We start from the raw sequence: 18937 nt of genomic DNA, 5'->3' as shown, positions 1-18937 counted from the left end.
TTAAGAAAAATACATTTACACACAAATTATTGACAAATACATTTACACATGAATCGTTGACATCCAAGGTCATAACTCTTGCAGGTGACACAGGTAATTCAAAAGATACATAATGATGTGGAATTACTCTTAATCAAAAGTGAAAATCCACTGATTGTATATGTGGAAAACCAGTTGTTCTGCTAGAACTAGAGTTGTTAAGAGTTAGCACTGTATGACAATGTAGGACGAGGACCCTAGGGAGAAGGGCAAGTGAGTTGAACACTACAGTCATCCTGGCTTCCTAAGCAGAGGCAATTTTCACATGAAACAGGGAAGCCCAAACAGAACACAATGATAACACTAAGTTAAGGAGACAGACTGGGGCTCAGGAGGGCCAGGCATCTGGAGTTTCCAGGTCAGAATCCTGTAGAGCAGGGCTTAGCATGCTATGGTTTGTGGGCTAATTCCAGACACAGGCTGTTTTTGTATAGGACTAAGAATGGGGGCACCTGGGTGGCTCAGGTCATGATCTCAGGGTCCTGGGATCGAGCCCCACATCGGGCTCTCTGCTCTGTGGGGAGCCTGCTTCCTCCTCTCTGCCTGCCTCTCTGCCTACTTGTGATCTCTGTCAAATAAATAAATAAATAAATCTTTAAAAAAAAAAAGGACTAAGAATGATTTACACAGTTTTTAAAAAATTTTTAATTAAAAAATATTTTATTTATTTATATGACAGAGATCACAAGTAGGCAGAGAGGCAGGCAGAGAGAGAGGGGGAAGCAGGCTCCCTGCTGAGCAGAGAGCCCAACTCGGGGCTCAACCCCAGGACCCTGAGACCATGACCTGAGCTGAAGGCAGAGGCTTCAACCTACTGAGCCACCCAGGCGCCTCAAATGATTTACACAGTTTTTTTTTTTATTTGCACAGTTTTAAAGAGTTGTTTTTTATTTTCATTAAAAAAAATATTTTAGTTATTTACTTGACAGAGTCAAAGGGAGAGAGAGCACAGGCAGGCAGAGCAGCAGGCAGAGGGAGAGGCAGAGGAAGAGGGAGAAGCAGATTCCCTGCTGAGCAGGGAGCCTGATGGTGGGACTCTATCCCAGGATCCTGAGATGCTTAACTGACTGAGCCACCCAGGCGCCCCAAGAGTTGCTTTTTATTAAAATGCATATATGGCAGAGTCCACATGTGGCCTGCAACGCTTAAAATATTTAGTGTCTTTTATAGGGCAAGTTTGTCGATTCCTGCTGTACAGGATGGAGATATGCAGAGAAACAACTCCAGAATTTTGCAGAACACCCTCTTCAGTCTTTGGCTGAATACGAATGCATGCACACATAGGTTACACACAAGGCAAAGAACAGCTGGCAGGGGACAGGTGGGGGAGGGGCGGTGGGGAGTACAGGATGAACGGCTCAGAGAGCTCACACAGTGCTGGGAGATTCAAGGTTCATCCATCCAGAGAGCAAGGACCTCAGCCAATACTCAGGCAATCAGTAGAGACGTCACAAGCCTCGCACCTTAGTATTAAGGTAAGGTAGTCCTAGAATAAAGGCTATTCTAGACTTATCCTAACAAAGCTTAAAAACCAACTCCGGGTGATGGGTATTAAGGAGGGCATGTCTTGTGATGAGCCCTGGGTGTTAGGCTCAACTAATGAATTGTTGAACACTACAACAAAAACAAATGATGTGATATGTTGGCTAACTGAACATTAAAAACAACAACAACAACAACACTTCAAATGGACCACGATGAACTGCAAGTAATTTAGCTGCCTGCCAAATTTACACACTCCTTAAAGAAAGAACATACAAGTCAAATAGTCCACAATGTAATATTAATAGTGTTCAGCATTCATTAAAAATCACTAGACCTATAACAAAGAGGTAAACCCATCAATAGAAACAAATACAGAAATAGTAGCAAGAACTTTAAAACACCTGTTACTGGGGTGCCTGGATGGTTCACTCAGTTAAGCGTCCAACTCTTGGTTTCTGCTCAGGTCATAAGCTCAGGGTCCGGGGATGGAACCCCTGGGGTGGGCTATGAGTTCAGCATGAAGTCTGCTTGAGATTCTCCCCCTCTCCCTCTACCCTGCCTCTGGCTCACGCATTCCCTTTCTTGTACTCTCTCTCTAAAAATGAATAAATAAAATCTTAAAAAGTTAATAAAACACCTGGTATTAGTATTCTAAATTTGCTCAAAGATTAAAAAAAAAAAACAAAAAACATGAGGGCGTCTGGGTTGCTCAGTGGGTTAAAGCCTCTGCCTTCGGCTCAGGTCATGATTCCAGGGTCCTGGGATCGAGCCCCCATTAGGCTCTCTGCTCAGCAGGGAGCCTGCTTCCTCCCTCTCTCTCTCTGCCTGCCTCTCTGCCTACTTGTGATCTCTGTCTGTCAAATGAATAAATAAAACCTTTAAAAAAAAAAACATGAATGTGTCTAGAAGAGAATATAAAGAAAAAGCTAAATGGAACTGTTAGAGGTGAAAAATACACCACCTGCAGCGAGAAATTCGCTGGATGGGTTTGATCACAGATTGGATACTACAGAGGAAAATATTAATAAAATCGAAGGCACAGTCTAATATAAACATCCAAACTGAAGCACAGATAAGAAAAGGCTGAAAAGGGGCCCCTGGGTGGCTCAGTGGGTTAAGCTTCTGCCTTCAGCCCAGGTCATGATCCCAGGGTCCTGGGATTGAGCCCCGCGTTGGGCTCTCTCTCTCTCTGCCTGCCTCTCTGCCCACTTGTGTTCTCTGTCAAGTAAATAAATAAAATCTTTAAAAAAAAAAAAAAAAGAAAAGGCTGAAAAAAGTTATTGGACCCTGAGGATTTGACCTGTGGGATGGTATCAAGCGATCTTGCCTGAGAAATTGGAGTACAGAAGGATGGAAGAAAGCAGTGGGAGCAGAAATACCCGAAGACAGGATATTCTTCAAAAAATTTCAAAGAATTCAAATAATTGCTGAAAAATTTCTAAGTTTGATTAAAAACTAAAAGCCACAGTTTCAGGAAGCACAACGGACCCCAAGTAAACATAAAGAAAAACCACACTGCCGAACATAATCATTGAATTGTTATTTGAAACTCAGGGCTGGAGTTGAAAAGCAACTGGGAAAAAGACATGTTCTATACAGAGGAGCAAAGATAAGAATGATCAGGGCACCTGACTGGCTCTGCCAGTAGAGCACGTGACTCTTGATCTTGGGGTCGTGAGTTTAAGCCCCACACTGGGTGTAGGGATTATTTAAAAATAAAAAATCTTTAGAAAAAAGAGATAAGAATGACTGCAGACTTCTCTCCAGACACAATGCAAGTTAGAAGATAGTACAGAGAGGATCCTCTTCAAGTGTTAAAAGACGTCAAGTAAGAGTGTAGAATTCTACATCAAATGGAAATATCTTTCAAATATGAAATTGAAGTAAAGATGTTTAAAAACAAAAGCTCAGAGAATTCCTTCCCGGACTTCAAGAGATTCTGAAGTTCTTCAGGTTGAAGCAAAATGATATTAGATGGAAATTGGTCTGTAGAGACACGAGGTGGGCCAGAAATGGTAGCATTGTTAGGAAATACTAAGGACTTCCCAATTTTCAATGTCTCGTAATGGAGCATATGAAACTTTCTGAACTTTCTGTACTCATTCCATTATAATCTATAGGTCTTTCACCTTGAATGGCTCTTATACCATATCTAATTTTGTAAAATCTTTGGAAAATACTGGTTTACCTAGTTAGTTAGATTTACCAAATGTTGACACATTTCATTACACAATATAAAAAATCACATTTACTTCTATCACTACCGTTGTCACAGAAGTATTTAATTATTGGAAATCTAAAATGTGTTGTCAGCCTATGATGCCTTTGCCAGAACCACTATCAGTGGACTCGTGGCACTGATTTAGTGTCTTGGGATCCTACATAGCATAGTACTACCAAGTACTGAAATGCATTGACTCCAGTAAGAATGAACAGCTAGTCCTCCAGGGTGGAAAGAAATCAATAGAATTATCCTGCCGCCAAATAGCTGTTTGGTCTCCTTCAGGGATGTAGCATTTTGGGGGGCTGGCATTGACTTTGGATGCTAACAGATAAGACTGTCCACAGCCACAGTAGCTCTACCAGTTTTGGTAAGAGGAAGCCCGTGTTGCTTTATCCAATTGTGCCAGCACAAATACTCTGTTCATGGACACACTGTGCAAGCATGGAGGCTGACAAGGATGAGTGTTAGCTGATTTCTAGTGTGTGGGGGGGTTGTCTTATCCACTTGGTTGTTGAGTGGCTCTCATTAGTGGGAACTGGCACAGAATAGAAAAGGCTACATCCTTTTTTTTTTTTTTTCAGAGCTTTATTTATTTGAGAGAAAGAGAGAGAACAAGCTGAGCTGGGGGAGATGTAGAGGGAGAGAGAAGCATGCTCCCTGCTGAGCAGGGATCCTTATGCGGGGCTCAATCCCAGGACCCTGGGATCATGACCTGAGCTGAAGGCAGACGCTTAACCGACTGAGACACCCAGGCACCCCAAGGCTACACACTTTGTTTCTGCTCCCCTTGGTCCATTCATGTGCTCCTTCCCCAGATCTTGGAGTTTTGCTCCAACCAGTCACCCATTCATTACTGTGCGGGTGTCCATATATATTCTTACTCAGGCCACTTCTCCTTTTACACCAAGTCGATGAGCAGGTGTTCTGTTTGAAGCTCTATGCACAGGATGTCTCCCCATCACATTGGGGTTCTAGAGCAATAGCAATCTGTCTCCAGTTGGCACCGAGATTTTGGACCCAGCTGTGAACCAGGCCTTGGTTTTCTCCTCTTTCATCGGCTGATCATAGGATGCTCCTTATAAGGCTAGGGGCACGAACAGAGGGCAAAACTTTGATTCAATACAAGCAGCTGATACGGAGGTCAAATCTATTATTTTTGTGCAGCTTCCTCGTGTCTTCAAGACCTGTCATAGTAACCCAATTCCAAACGGCTCATGTCCATTGAACGACGAATTGCTTTGTCCAGCCGAGTTGACAACTTGGTTAGTCTGGCTGAATATCTCCTTTCTGATAGGAGGCACAGGAGTCTCAGTCACTTGATGTTCTTTGGTCTGGTACTTGGTTTCCTACTGGGGTGCAGGAGGGGGCTAGGAGCTGCTTTTCAAATTTCTTTGCTGCAGACACTATGGCCTTGCTCTAGTACTCTTGAGGACTCTGCTGTGACTGTATAATTAGGACATAGCAGGGACTCCTGACAGCCTTTTTACTCTACCACAGCAAACTCTAGTAACCACGGGCTTTGCAGGGTCTTAGAGCCCCAGCGATAGACTGCTCATACCACAGCCTGACTTCACTTCTAGATAGAAGGAACGGCCAAGCACGGTGGCCACGTTTATACTCCAGGATAATGTCCCCGCTCAAGAGTTTTCACTTACTGGGGCGCCTGGGTGGCTTAGTGCGTTAAAGCCTATGTCTTCGGATCAGGTCATCTCCGGGTCCTGGGATCGAGCCCCACATCAAGCCCCACATGGAGCCCCACATGGAGCCCCACATCGGGCTCTCTGCTCAGCGGGAAGCCTGCTTCCTACTCCCCTCTCTCTCTGCCTGCCTCTCTGTCTGCTTGTGATTTCTGTCAAATAAATAAATAAAATATTAGGAAAAAAAAAAGAGTTTTCATTTATTCACGTTCCTTTTGCCATGTAAGGTAACATATTCATAGGTTCCAGGGATTAGAATAGGGACATCTTTGGGATGTCCGTATTCTGTCTACTATAAGGGTGTTTCCAGATGTTGGCTATTCAGAACAAAGCTACTAAAATCATTCGTACAGGTGTGTGTGTGTGTGTGTGTGTGTGTGTGTGTGTGTGTGTGTAGCTTTACTTCTCTGGGGTCAGTGTCCAGGAACGCAATGACTGAGTCCTACCGTAATGGCACATTTTGTTTTATAAGAAACTGCCAGTCTGCCTGCCTTACTTTCCTACCACAGGGTCTGGGTGATGCAGGACCTCTGCACCCGCGTCAGTCCGGGGTGTTGTCGCGACTGTTTCTCCTGGCCCGTCTGTTCCCGCTGTCCTGAGATCTCACTGTGGTTTGCGTTTGCCCTTGACTCTGGGCTCTGTCCCCGCGGAGGGGCAGTGTCATCTCCAAGCGGTCGGTGCCTCCCCGGGCAGCGGTCCGAAGTCCGCCCAGCAGGCCCGATCACTGCGGCGAGCCGGCGGAAGGAGGGGGCCGGGGTGGGGTGCGCGGGGACAGAAAGCCTCCCCGACCGTCAGGTCCCCCAGGGGGCGCGGCGGTACCCGGTTTCCCGCCTGCGCGAGTGCAGGGCCGCGGGCCGCCGCGAGGGGGCGCGGCGACAGGCGCGGCGTGGCGAGCCCATGGCGTCCCCGGGCGGCGGCTCCCCGGGCCTCCTGCTCTGGCTGCTGCTCCTCCAGCCCTGGCTCGGTGGGGCGCAGAGCGGGTCCGCGTCGCCCCCACTCTCCTCGGCGCCCACCTCCCAGTCGTCCTCGGGGGGCGGCCACGAGGTCCCCGGCGCGAGCGTGTGGAGGGCTGAGGGACAGTCTGCGACCCCGGGGCCCCAAGAGGCTGCCGCATCCCCCCAAGTGGTGGCGGTCACCCCAGGTGCCTCTGGCCCGTACAGGGCTGTGGCTACGGCAAAGCAACTGTTTCCTGCAGGTGATGTTTCTGGGCCTCGGAGAACTGGCCGGGGCCGACGGGGCCGAGGGGGCCGAGGGGGACAGGACCCTGCTCTGGGGAGATGGCTTTTCTCGGGGAAGTGGGGGTGGGAGTCGGAGTGGGCCCAACCCTGCGCTTGAGCTCGGATGGGGACACGTGGCCTTTCTCCGAGGAGCCTTAGGGGATACAGAGCTGCTCTGGGGATGGGGTGGGGGCTCTGAGGTAACATGGCCTTGTTTTGAGGGTTCTAGACTTCTGAGCATTATCCCGGCTCTGTGGGGGGTGCGGTCAGTGGCTTTACTTTCGGTCCCCTCCCTTGACTGACCTGTGCAGGATGCGGCCAGAGGTCCATGAGGATAGTGGGCGGATTCCCCGCGGCAGAGGGGAAGTGGCCTTGGCAGGTGAGCCTGCAGATCAATGACATACACATGTGCGGAGGCTCCCTCATTGCCAGTCGGTGGGTGCTGACCGCCGCCCACTGCATATTTGGGTGAGTGTCTGGGGCTCTGTGACCTGGAGCCAGTCCTGTCCCCTTCCCTGAGCTTCCTTTCCCTCATCTGAAGAAGAAGGGTCATAGATCCTGCCCTTCAGGCTTTGGTGGATGGGAGGTGACCTTAGGGCCCTTGGTAGCCTGAAAGATTAAGACCCCAAACTGGGTTCAAAGCTTTTGCTGATTAGCTTCAAGCCAGTATGTGGACAAGGGGGAATATTTAAGAAGTGGGGAGTGCAGTAAACCAATATGGCTAGATTGGTGGGCTTAAACTTCCAAGCATGGGTAAACCGGCAGAGTTTGTGAAAACACAGATGGCCGGTCCTCAACAGCCCGTCTCTGATACAGACCAGAGTGGGATCTGAGCACCTGCCTCTCTAACACGGATGCTCCTCACCAGGGAACCAGACTTGGAGCACCACTGGGTAGACTGATCAGGGGTCCCGGGATGGGCCGTAGTGGGGGGGGGGGGGTGGCAGTGGTTGGTGGAGAGAGGCCCAGGCTGGGAAGGCCCAGAAGATGAGGAAGGGGAGGGTAGAGCCCTAGGATCTTTCTGCAGCCATGTGGAGTACACGGCAAAGCTGGGAGACATCTTCATGGAGGAGCATACCTCCAGAATGGCCATCGAGATCCCCGTCCAAGACATCGTTATTCATCAAGATTACAATCCTATCGGAATAATTGAGAATGACATTGCCCTTGCTCTGCTTGAGTTCCCTGTGAATTTTTCCTCCCACGTGCAGCCTGTGTGCCTCCCCAAAAAGGCGTTCATGGTACAAGGTGGTACTGAGTGCTGGGTGACTGGATGGGGGAAGCTCAACGAAGCAGGTAAGACTGAAGCAAGACGTGAAGCTCGGGCCAGGCAAGGGGCTGCCTCGTGCCCAACGGCTGGCCTGCAAGCTCAAGGGGGAGGCAGCGAGGCCATTGTTAGCAAGCGGGTGGGGAGGGGAGATGCCGGTAGGGAGTCATTAGTTGGTGTTCCACATTTTGATTAGAATTTCAGGACCTGGGGTCTCGGGTGATGAGCAAAGCAGGTTCTCTCTAGGGTGGATTTTAGTGCAGGGGGTGCTGGTGTTGCTCGCTCTGCTCACGGGAGGTGTCCCAACCGGAAGTCCTTGCCTTGGTGGACGGGGAGCTTCCTGTGAGTGAAAAGAGCCCAGAAAACTCCTCTTGGTGAGGCTGTTGGGCTTTCCATTCCTGGGGATAGGTTGGATTTGATACCTTTGGGACACTTCTTGTCCAAGAATTTATGATCCTGCTCAAAAATAAAGCCACTTTGCGATGGACAGGACAACTGTCATGATTCCTAAAGATACTCAGAGGGACAGAGAGTTGGTTTTGATTTCTCAGGCCTGGTAAGGCCTCACCTCTTCCTGTCCTGATCTGTGCTTCCTTCGCCTGCCTTGGTTTTGAGTCCTACCTCCTCCTCTCCCCGACATCTGCTTCGGGCCTCATTGCTTCCTGTGTCAAATGGGGACCATATTCACTTCCCTAATGGGGTGTCTCTAGGTGGACACACTGCATCGAGACCAAGAGTGGGTGCTGGGGGCTCCTGTTCTGTTCCATTAGGCAGATCTACCTGCTCCTAAATTATTTCCACAGATCAACCCGGAAAAGTTGTGAAACGGCTACAGGAGGCTGAGCTAAACATTGTCCGTTATGAGAAATGTAACACGATGCTCCAAACAGAGATGGAAACTAGCAGCGACCTAGTCAAGGAGGGGATGGTCTGTGGTTACAGTACCCAAGGAAAGGATGCCTGCCAGGTCAGTTCATGGGCCCTTGGCTCTCTTGCCACTTTGTTGTCCCTCACAGTTTCCTCGTTTGCAGGCTTCGGGACCTGAGGGATCTGCTGGCCCCTTCATTCACCCTTAATTCACGTCAAGGGGTTTCAAAGGGGAAAATGCCGAAAGCTCGGCTGGCTGGCCTGCTTAGAGGGGGTTGGGAGAGGAGGGGAGACTCAGGCAGAAAATTACCAAAAATGCAAATCACATGTTTTGTACCCCTTCTGTGTGACAGGCAGTGTGCTTAGTGAAAGACTTTATTCATTATGATTAGCTCAACAGACATTTTGGGTTATATTCCATTTTTTTGGTACATGATTTTTTGCATAGGTATATGAATTTTGTTGGCTAAAATTTTCAACCCTTAAATCTGATATTCCCAGGAACCTAGGGCTGGTGGATGCCTGGGGGAGGGGGGTCCCCGGGAAGCCCCACGCGTGCCCATCTCCCCAACAGCCGGTTCTGATGTTGATTCTCTTCCATTCCTGTGTTTTTGTTTCTTTCTCTTTCTCCAGGGAGACTCTGGGGGGCCCCTGGTCTGTGAACTTAATAAGACATGGGTCCAGGTGGGGATTGTGAGCTGGGGCATTGGCTGCGGTCGCAAAAATCTTCCCGGAATTTATACAGAAGTTAGTTTCTACAAGGACTGGGTCATTGATCGCTTGAGTCAGGCTTGCTCTTGGGACGCAGCAGGCTTCTTCCCATTTCTGTGCCTGGTGCTGCCCCTGGGCATCCTGGTGGCCCCGTGATCACCCCGGCCCACCCCCTCCTATTTCCGAGTCTCACACTGGGTCTCTCCTCCGACCTCCCACTCCTGCTCAGATGCCCTTTCCTCCAATTCTAGTTGGCATCCCCTGACCCTGTAAAGAGCCACACAGTAGGAACTGGCAGCAAGGCTGGAGCCCCGAAAGCATCCCAGCCTGATGCCCCAGTCACCTGCACAACCTTGGCTGTACCTTTGCCCTCCTGGAAGGATGGGGTCAGGCATCCCAGCCTGAGAGCCGGCCGACCTGCCAGGGGCAGTGCGGGGCTTCCTTGTCATCTTGGAGAGCCTCTGCGAGAGAAGAGCCCTCAGGAGCGGTGAGACAGCGTGGGACCTGGGTGTGGTCTCAGGCTGTCACCTGACCCCGTGTTAAAGCAGTCAGCTTGCTGATTGTGCAGAGAGAAAGAGAGAGAGAGGGAGGGGGTGTCACTATGTCCCTGCTGAGGTGTGAGGCCTGGGGTTTCCACATGGGACTGGGGCATCTGGGGCTGGGAGACGTTTCCCTATCACCCAGCTCGGATCCTGCCACAAGACCCTCCTGGGGCAATCCTGCGGTGGGCCCTCCTTCCTCAGTCCCTAGTGGCCCCATCTAGGCTCAGCCCAAACTATGTGGATGCATTAAGGAATGTGGAGATCTCTGATGTCAACTGAATAAATGTTTGGAGCGTGTTCCTGTTCACTCTAAGTTCTGGTTTCCTCAAAGTTGTGGGCTTGCCTATGACATACTCTGTAGAGAAGTATGTTGCTTCGAACGCACTTCCTGGCATCCAGTAAACTCTAGGATTCTAGGGTCAGAGGCGGGGCACTTGTCTACCTTGATACAGATCTGATGGATGGCACTTCCTGAGGTTGTGCTTGGTCCAGTTTCACTTGTTTCGCATTCATTGAGCTGCCAGGATCTCCGAGGTCATCGTTTTTATTAAATTTGGAAAAATGTTGGGCCATTATTTCTTTTCTTTTTTTTTAAAGATTTATTTATTTATTTATTTGACAGACAGAGATCACAAGTAGGCAGAGTGGCAGGCAGAGAGAGAGGAGGAAGCAGGCTCTCCGCTGAGCAGAGAGCCTGACTCGGGGCTTGATCCCAGGACCCCGGGATCATGAACCTGAGCGGAAGGCAGAGGCTTTAACCCACTGAGTCACCCAGGCGCCCCACCTCCCAGTGATTTTTAACACCTGTCAGTTCTGGGTTGCTTTGGATTGACTGATTATTCTCATTATGCATTGTATTTTCATGCTCCTTGAGTGCTGGGTATTCTTTGATTGTATACCAGACACTGTGACTTTTACCTAGATGTTTGCTATTTTCCTAGACATTTTCTCAAGCTTTATTTGGGATGCAGCAAAATTATTTAGAAATGGATATTCTCAGAGCTCGCTTTAAAGAGCTGTTAGGACTGGAGCACTTCTAAGTCTAGGAACTGTTATTTACTATTGCACAAGACCGACCTACCTTCCTTCCTTCCTTCCTTTAGATTTTATTTATTTATTAGAGAAAGAGAGAGAGCATGATCAAGGGGGATGGGCAGAGGGTGAAGCAGACTCCCTGCTGAGCAGGGAGCCGGAAGCTGGACTTGGTGGGACTTGATCCTAGGACTCTGGGATCATCACCTGAGCCTAAGGCAGACACTTAATGGACTGAGCCACCCAGGTGCCCCGCCTGAGACAAGACCTTTCTGAACATGCTACCCAGTGCTCTGAGTCTTGGGTTCTTCCCAATCTGGCTGATGGAAACAGGCACTGTTCCTGAGCCCTGGTGAACACTGGGCATTGTTATTTCTAATCCTTTCAAGTGCTTATCTCTCTAGTTACAGATAGTCCCCCCCCAACCCCCACTCACTGATCGGTGCATGGGGGAGTACTCAAGGGGGAGTGTCTGCGGATCTCTGGAGTTCTCTATGTCCCCTCCCGTCCCCCGTTCGTTCTCTGCATAGATGCCTTGCCCCCCAACCTCATAGCTTTACTTGCTCACTTCAGGGAGTCTCTGGGGTTCTGCCTAGGTTCCCCTTCTCTGAACTGTGGCCCAGAAATGCTCTGAAGGCCGCAAGCAGAGCCATGATAGAACTCACCACATTTGGTTTCTAACTATCAGTGGTCCTGCCCTTGGGGGCCTGGCATCCAGTGTCCTGAAAATGATCGTTTCCTATTTTTGCCCATCTTTTGTTGTTCAGGTGGGAAGGGAAATCCTTGGTCATCTATCTTGGCCAGAAGGACAAGTGAGCACATGCATTTAATCATATTTTTCTATAATTAAAAGAAAATATCGGTAATATCTTGAAGTTCCTTCCCTTTATTCTGTATTTTTGTCTTTCTTTTATTCATTCTTCCTAGAATGTTGTCTCTTATTAAGCTTTTCAGAGAACAAAATTCTGATTGTGTTCACCTTCTTTATAATTTTGTCTCTATTGACTTCTGCTGCTGTTTCTTTCTGTTTTTGTTTTTTTTTTAAGATTTTATTTATTTATTTGGCAGACAGAGATCACAAGTAGGCAGAGAGGCAGGCAGAGAGAGGGGGGGAGGAGCAGGCTCCCCGTTGAGCAGAGAGCCCGATGCGGGACCCGATCCCAGGACCCTGAGATCATGACCCAGGCTGAAGACAGAGGCTTTAACCCACTGAGCCACCCAGGTGCCACAAGATTTTTAATTTATTTATTTGACAGAAAGAGAGATAACAAGCAGGCAGAGAGGCAAGCAGGTGGGGGGGGGGGTTGGCTCCCTGATGAGCTGAGAGCCCAGTGTGGGGCTCAATCCCAGGACCCTGAGACCATGACATGAGCCGAAGGCAGAGGCTTAACCCACTGATCCACCCATCGCTGTTCTTTCCTTTCTCCTGAGCCCTGTTGTGGGGATTACTCCATTGACAGTTTTCACTTTCTGAGCTGTATATTTAGCTCATTTGTTATCAGTCCTTTTTCTTTTCTTTTCTTTTCTTTTTTTTTTAAAGGATTTTATTTATTTAGGGACGCCTGGGTGGCTCAGTTGGTTAAGCAGCTGCCTTCGGCTCAGGTCATGATCCCAGCGTCCTGGGATCGAGTCCCACATCGGGCTCCTTGCTCCACAGGGAGCCTGCTTCTCCCTCTGCCTCTGCCTGTCACTCTGTCTGCCTGTGCTCGCCCTCCCCCCCTCCCTCTGATAAATAAATAAAATCTTTAAAAAAAATTTTATTTATTTATTTGACAGACAGAGATCACAAGTAGGCAGAGAGGCAGGCAGAGAGAGAGGGGGAAGCAGGCTCCCTGCTGAGCAGAAAGCCCGATAGGGTACTCGATCCCAGGACCCTGGGATCATGACCTGAGCCGAAGGCAGAGGCTTAACCCACTGAGCCACCCAGGCGCCCCAGTCTTTTTTATTTTCTGATATGGTTGAAGCTTTACATTACTTGCTAGGACTACAATAGCTGCCATGCGATATTTCATGTAATGCTTTCATTGTTAGTAATCTTTAAACTGGAATTATGTTTCTCATGATTTCCTTTTTAAAAATTATTTTATTTTATTTTAAAGTAAGCTCTACATCCAACGTGGGGCTGGAACTCACGGCACTGAGATCAAGAGTTCCATGCTCTACCGACTGAGCCAACCAGGTACCTCTCTCATGATTTCCCCCTTTTTCTTTCCCCCAAGATTTTATTTATTTGTTTGACAGACAGAGATCACAAATAGGCAGAGAGGCAGGCAGAGAGAGAGGAAGGGAAGCAGGCTCCCTGCTGAGCAGAGAGCCCGATGCGGGGCTCGATCCCAGGACCCTGAGATCCTGACCTGAGCCGAAGGCAGAGGCTTAACCCACTGAGCCACGGAGGTGCCACTCCATTTTTTTTTTTTTTTAATTTTAAGATTTTATTTATTTATTTATTTAGAGAGCAGGAGATTGGAGGAGGGGCAAAGGGAGCGAGAATCTCTAGCTGACTCTTCCCTGAGCACGGAGATGTGGAGCCCACCTAGGGCTTGATCCCACCACACTGAGATCAGGACCTGAGCCAAAATCAAGAGTCAGATGCTCAACCAGGCACCCCTATGATTTTCTTTTTAACAGAAGGACCATTTTCTAGGCTTTTGTCTTTGTTGCAGAACTACAGGATTTTTTGCAGTAGTTGAGTTTGGTATTAGAGCTGTGAGGCTCAGGAATAGAAGCTATAGATCTTGATTCCTAGAGTTTACTGGTCTTCATTTGTGACCTTCTTTCTGAATGTTTCTTATGTACTCAATGAGAATGAATGTTCTCTGTTTGTAGTAGTAAAATTCATCATACTGCTATCAGATCAAGATTATCAGTGGTGAAGTGCCTGGGTGGCCCAGTCGGTTGAGCGTCTGCCTTCGGCTCAGGTCATGCTCTTGGGGTTCTGGGATTAAGTCTCACATCAGGCTCCCTGTTCAGTGGGGACCCTGCTTCTCTCTCTACCTCTGCCTCTCTCTCTCTCTCATGAATAAATAAATCTTTAAAAGAAAGCTTATCAGTGGTCATAGCCAAATATCCTGTAATTTTTGCTTAATTTTGCCTGTTGGCTTCTTAAAAGGAATGTTTCAAAAACTCTGGTTTCCCATGAAGTTGGTCAACTGTTTTTTTTTTTGTTGTTGTTGTTTTAACCTGTTAAGGGCTCCTCATTGCTTCTTTTTAATTATTTCTTATTTTTACTGTATATAAATCTCTCTGTCCCTAATGGAATCTTTTAATTAATCAATTAATTAAACAGGACAGAGCACGCCAGCAGGGGAACAGGCAGAAGGAGAGGGAGAGAGAGAATTTCAGCCAACTCCGTGCTGAGTGTGGAGCCCAAACGGGGCTCTTACAACCCTGAGGTCATGATCTGAGCTGAAACCGAGAGCTGCAGATTCAGCTGACTGAGTCACTCAGGTGCCTCCCTCCCTGGCATAATCTTTGCCTTTGATCCTATGATCTGATAGAAAATTACTATCCCACCTTTCCTTTGCATCAGATTTGTCTGGTATTTCACTCCTATTCCTTTATTTCCGATGTATCTTCCTCTCTTTTTTTAGTATCTAGTATCTTTGGAGAGTCTATTTCGGGACCTTATTTTTTTCTACCAACGTGAAAGTTCTTGTTTGTCTGCTGTGTCCAATCTGTTCATACTTAACTGCAAATACCATCGTATTAGGACTCAATACTGCTCTTTGGTTTTGTTTTTTCTATTTATCCTACTTCCCTTTTGTTTCTCGCCTTCCGTTGTGTAGGAAGCATGTCCTCGTTCTTTTAAGGGCTCCAGTGATTAGGTTACTCTGGGGGCGTCTGATCCAGAAGATCTCTATTTTAAGGTCGATGCAAGCAATGACATCTTCAAGCACCCGAGGAGCACCACCTGGATTGTTTTCGGTTGAATAACCAGGAGGCGGGAATCCTGGAGATGCCACTCGGTGGGAATTGTGCCCCCCCCCCCCCCCCCCGTCCCCTGGATCCGTCCAACATGAGCGCAGGGCCACGGGCCGCCACGAGGGGGCGCCTCGAGAGGGCTGCCTTACAGGTGGGTCCATGGCGTCCCGGGGTGGCCCCCTGGGCCTCGGCTCTGGCTTCTGCTCCTCCAGCCAGTGCTCGGTGGGGTCCGGTGGGGGCGGGGGGTGGTGGAGCGTGGGGGGCGGTGTTTGATGTCGGTGCTGGCTGAAGAGGCTGGCCAGGGGGTATGCTGGGGGCCAGCTCCTGCCTCACTGATCTTTGCCAGGTGAGCATTACGGCCCCAGTGAGGATTCTGCAATGACCCTGGCAAGCCCAGAGGCGCCCTCGCCACCACGGCCCCTGGAGTCACCGCCCACCCCAACATCTACAACAGGGGCAGGGCCTCTAACGCTCACAGTGGAATCCAGCCAGACCACTGTATCTGAAACGTTCCCTCTTCAAGGTACTGCTTCTGGGCAGGTCTGAAGAGGTCTGCCTGGGAGGCCAGAGGGGAAGCTACTCCCCCCAGGAGCTAGAAGGGTCAGACTCTATCTTGAAGGGTTGGAGAGGAAACCTGCATCTGCGCAATGATGGGTGTCCAGGGACCGGCGGTGGGAGGAGGGGGGAAAGGAGCCTCTAGCTTCACCTCCCATCCTTTCTCTTTAGTGAGCCAACCAGGATGCGGCCAGAGGTCTATGAGGATAGTGGGTGGATCACCGGTCCCAGACAAGAAGTGGCCTTGGCAGGTGAGCCTGCAGGCCCGGGATAGACACATATGTGGAGGCTTCCTCATTGCCAGTCGGTAGGTGTTGACCGCTGCCCACTGCATAATTGAGTGAGTGTCTGGGGCTCCAGGCTTGGCCCCAGCAGGCTCTGTGACCTGGAGCTGGTCCTGTCCCCTTCCCCAAGCTTCCTCTTCTTCCTCTGAAAAGGAGTCACAGCCCCCTAGGTTTTATTCAGTCTGGAGTGAGACCCGGAATGCACATGTCCACCAAGATTCGGGGGGCTGCTTTGGTAGACTTGGGGCCTCACCTGGAGAAGCACCGGCTGGCGTAATTAGGGTCTGGAGACCGGATGTGCTTTGCAGGCAGGCAGGTGCCAGATGCTGGCTGAGGAGACAAGACCAGGCTGGGACGAACTTGGAAAATGTGGAAGGGGAGTGCAGACGCTTCGGGATTTCTGCGAAGGGCATGTCCTCTTCCCACAGCCAGGAGGAGTATACAGTGAGGCTGGGAGACAAGTTGTCACATTTTCGTTCCGAAACAACACCGGTGGTTCCCGTGCAAGACATCGTGTGCCATCGCTTTTACGAGGAGAAGTTGAGACGTGACGCCACCCTCGTTTTGCTGGCCTTCTCTGTGAATTACTCCTCATACATCCAGCCTGTGTGTCTCCCTGAAAGGGCGTGCCACGTGGAAAGTGGGACAGAGCGCTGGGTGACTGGCTGGAGCCGAGTGGCGGGAAGTGTGACAGGTAGGTGGGGAGCCGAGGGGCAGGCTGGTGGGCTGGCGTTGGCCCGCAGGCTGTTCCACAAGGGACAGGGAGGCTGATTCTTTAGCAGACGGGCAAGGGAGGAGGGGGAGGACAGCCCGGAGTAACGGAACCTCAGTAAGAATTGCTTAATGAGGGGTGTCTGGGTGGCAACGTCTGACTGTGGCTCAGGTCATAGTCTCGGGGTCCTGGGATTGAGCCCCGCACTCAGTGGGGAGTCTGCTTCTCCTTCTCTCTTTGACCTTCCCCCCACTTATGCTCTCACTCTCTCTCAAATAAAAAAAAAAATCTTTCAAGATTTTATTTATTTATTTGACAGAGAGAGACACAGTGAGAGGGAACACAAGCAGGGGGAGTGGGAGAGAGAGAAGCAGGCCTTCTGCTCAGCAGAAAGCCCGATGTGGGGCTGGATCCCAGAACCCTGGGATCATGACCTGAGCTGAAGGCAGACACTTAACGACTGAGCTACCCAGGTTTCTCCTACCAAAAAATCTTAAAAAAAAAAAAAAAAAAAAAAGAATTGTTGGAATGTTGGAATGGCACCTCGGGGCTTGGGTGCCAGGGATGGTGGGTTCTGTCCAGTGTGGATTTCAGCTCCGGGGGGGATGAGCTGGCTGACATCCAGAGCTGTCCCTCCGTGGAAGTCCCTGCTTTGTAGGGAGGGACCTTCTCAGAGCAACCCTCCTGGTGAGGCTGGAGGGCCTCCTATCTCAGGGAAGAGGCTGGACCGGGATCTTTGGGGGTACTCCCTGTCTGAGAGTCTGCGAGTCTGGCCGGCACAGGACACCTGTCACTTACTCTTGGTACTCAAGGGTGACACTTGCCTTTCACTTCCGGTTGGGAAGGCCTGGACTCTTTCTGTCCTGAGGGGTCCCTCCTGCTCCTGTCATGGCTTTTTTCCCCTCCGCCTCTCTACTCGCCACCACTGCCTCAGGTCCCCCCTGTCAATAGGACAGCATCCATTGCCCTGACTACCTCTGAGGGGACAACAGAGTGGGTTTCGGGGGCTACTGTGCTGTCCCCTCACGCAGACCCTAACTTTGTCTTTGTCACTCCAGCTCCGGTGTCCATTCATCTTCAGCAGACCGAGCAACTCATCCCTCAATAGAAGAAATGTAATGACACAGTGTGGACACAGTTACGATCACGGTGCAACCTAGTGAAGAAAGGGGATGATCTGCGGCTGTCAGCAAGGGAAGAAAGTCTGCAAGGTCAATTCGTGGCTCTGTTGTGGCCTCTGTGGTGAGGATAGTCCCCCCACAAGCTTCCTCATTCCCAGGTGCCAGGGCCTGGGTGACCTGCCACCACCTCCTTTCACTCCTTAGTGAAGAACATTCATGGGCAGAACCTGGCCTTCCCTCTTCTTCCCACATCGAGTGCCTTCTGGAGGAGGGGGCGTTTGAGCCTGGACTCAGAGGATGAGTCTTGGGATTTCTTGGAAAGAGGAGAACAGCACTGTAGGAAGGGGGAGCAGCACGGACGGTGGCTCCGAGGTGTGAGGGAACTTGTCACGTGTAGGGCCCACCTTCCAGGCCTGGAGCAATGAGGGGACCAGAGAAGAGGGCTAGAGTCGGGTTCCGCGTTGCCTGGGGCGCTGGGCCGAGTTTCTCGATGCCATCCGGGCAGGACTGTAGGCTAGGTATTTGCGTCGGTCATCTAGGTGATGACGCGGAGTCCCGAGCGGGACCTGGGGTGGTGAGGGGGTGAAGGGGGTGTGTCTGAGGTTGGTTCCTGACTGCTGGGAGGGTGGAGGCAAGGGAGAGGTTTGGACGGCTCTGTGTTTCTGTCTGAGCTGGTTGGTGGGGGGCGGTGGCCCCCGAGCAGGTCAGGGAAAGGACATGCCGGGTTCTGCATCCGTTGGGGTGTCTGTGGGATGTCTGGGACAGTGTGGGGTTGGGTATGTGGGTTTAAGGTCAGGGGGAATTTCAGGTTGGGGGAGAGGATTATGGGATCTTCCCGTGCAGGGTTGATACTCAAAATATTTCACATCTGTGGAGGCCTGGGACTGGCCAATCAGAATAGATATGAGCCTTAGTGCTGGAGGAGGGCTCTGGAGGCTGTGGACTGTGCTGGGGGTACCTGTTTGGTTGCTGGGTCATGGGAGGCTTGGAGAGGACCATGGGGGGCAGGTCAGGGGTAATGGAGGAACAGGGACATTCAAAGAGGATTTTAAGACATTACTGCTGCCCTGGGGCCCCCGGCTATATATCTGTGTGCATCCGTGAGCACCTGGGAAGGAGGAGTATTTCTCAGAGGCTGTTAAGGTTTTCACTTAGTTTTCAACTCTCAAATACTCCCAGGAACCTAGGGCTGGTGGATGCCTGGGGGAGGGGAGTCCCAGGGAAGGCCCTCGTGTGCCCATCTCCCCAACAGCCGGTTCTGAT

The 18937-nt window shown here is 50.2% G+C and overlaps 1 protein-coding gene across 1 annotated transcript; it reads left to right on the top strand.

The window, feature by feature from the left end:
• The first annotated feature begins 6324 nt into the window (after positions 1–6324).
• LOC131825770 (serine protease 44-like) lies at positions 6325–10344 on the top strand. The gene is made up of 5 exons (XM_059165173.1): positions 6325–6640; positions 6974–7130; positions 7690–7958; positions 8733–8896; positions 9430–10344. Exons 1-5 carry the CDS (start codon positions 6343–6345, stop codon positions 9661–9663), a joined length of 1122 nt encoding a protein of 373 aa, XP_059021156.1. The 5' UTR covers positions 6325–6342; the 3' UTR covers positions 9664–10344.
• Positions 10345–18937: the final 8593 nt, after the last annotated feature.

This window comes from Mustela lutreola, chromosome 2 (genome assembly GCF_030435805.1).
Source record: "Mustela lutreola isolate mMusLut2 chromosome 2, mMusLut2.pri, whole genome shotgun sequence".
NCBI classification, from domain to species: domain Eukaryota; kingdom Metazoa; phylum Chordata; class Mammalia; order Carnivora; family Mustelidae; genus Mustela; species Mustela lutreola.
This window is presented reverse-complemented; position numbering and strand designations above follow the sequence as displayed.

Excerpts from the sequence above, each read along its gene's own strand:
- LOC131825770 (XM_059165173.1), top strand. The coding sequence starts at position 6,343 with ATGGCGTCCCCGGGCGGCGGCTCCCCGGGCCTCCTGCTCTGGCTGCTG. Across the intron at positions 7,131-7,689 it reads GCCGCCCACTGCATATTTGG|CCATGTGGAGTACACGGCAA; the intron begins GTGAGTGTCTGG and ends ATCTTTCTGCAG. Across the intron at positions 8,897-9,429 it reads AAGGAAAGGATGCCTGCCAG|GGAGACTCTGGGGGGCCCCT; the intron begins GTCAGTTCATGG and ends CTCTTTCTCCAG.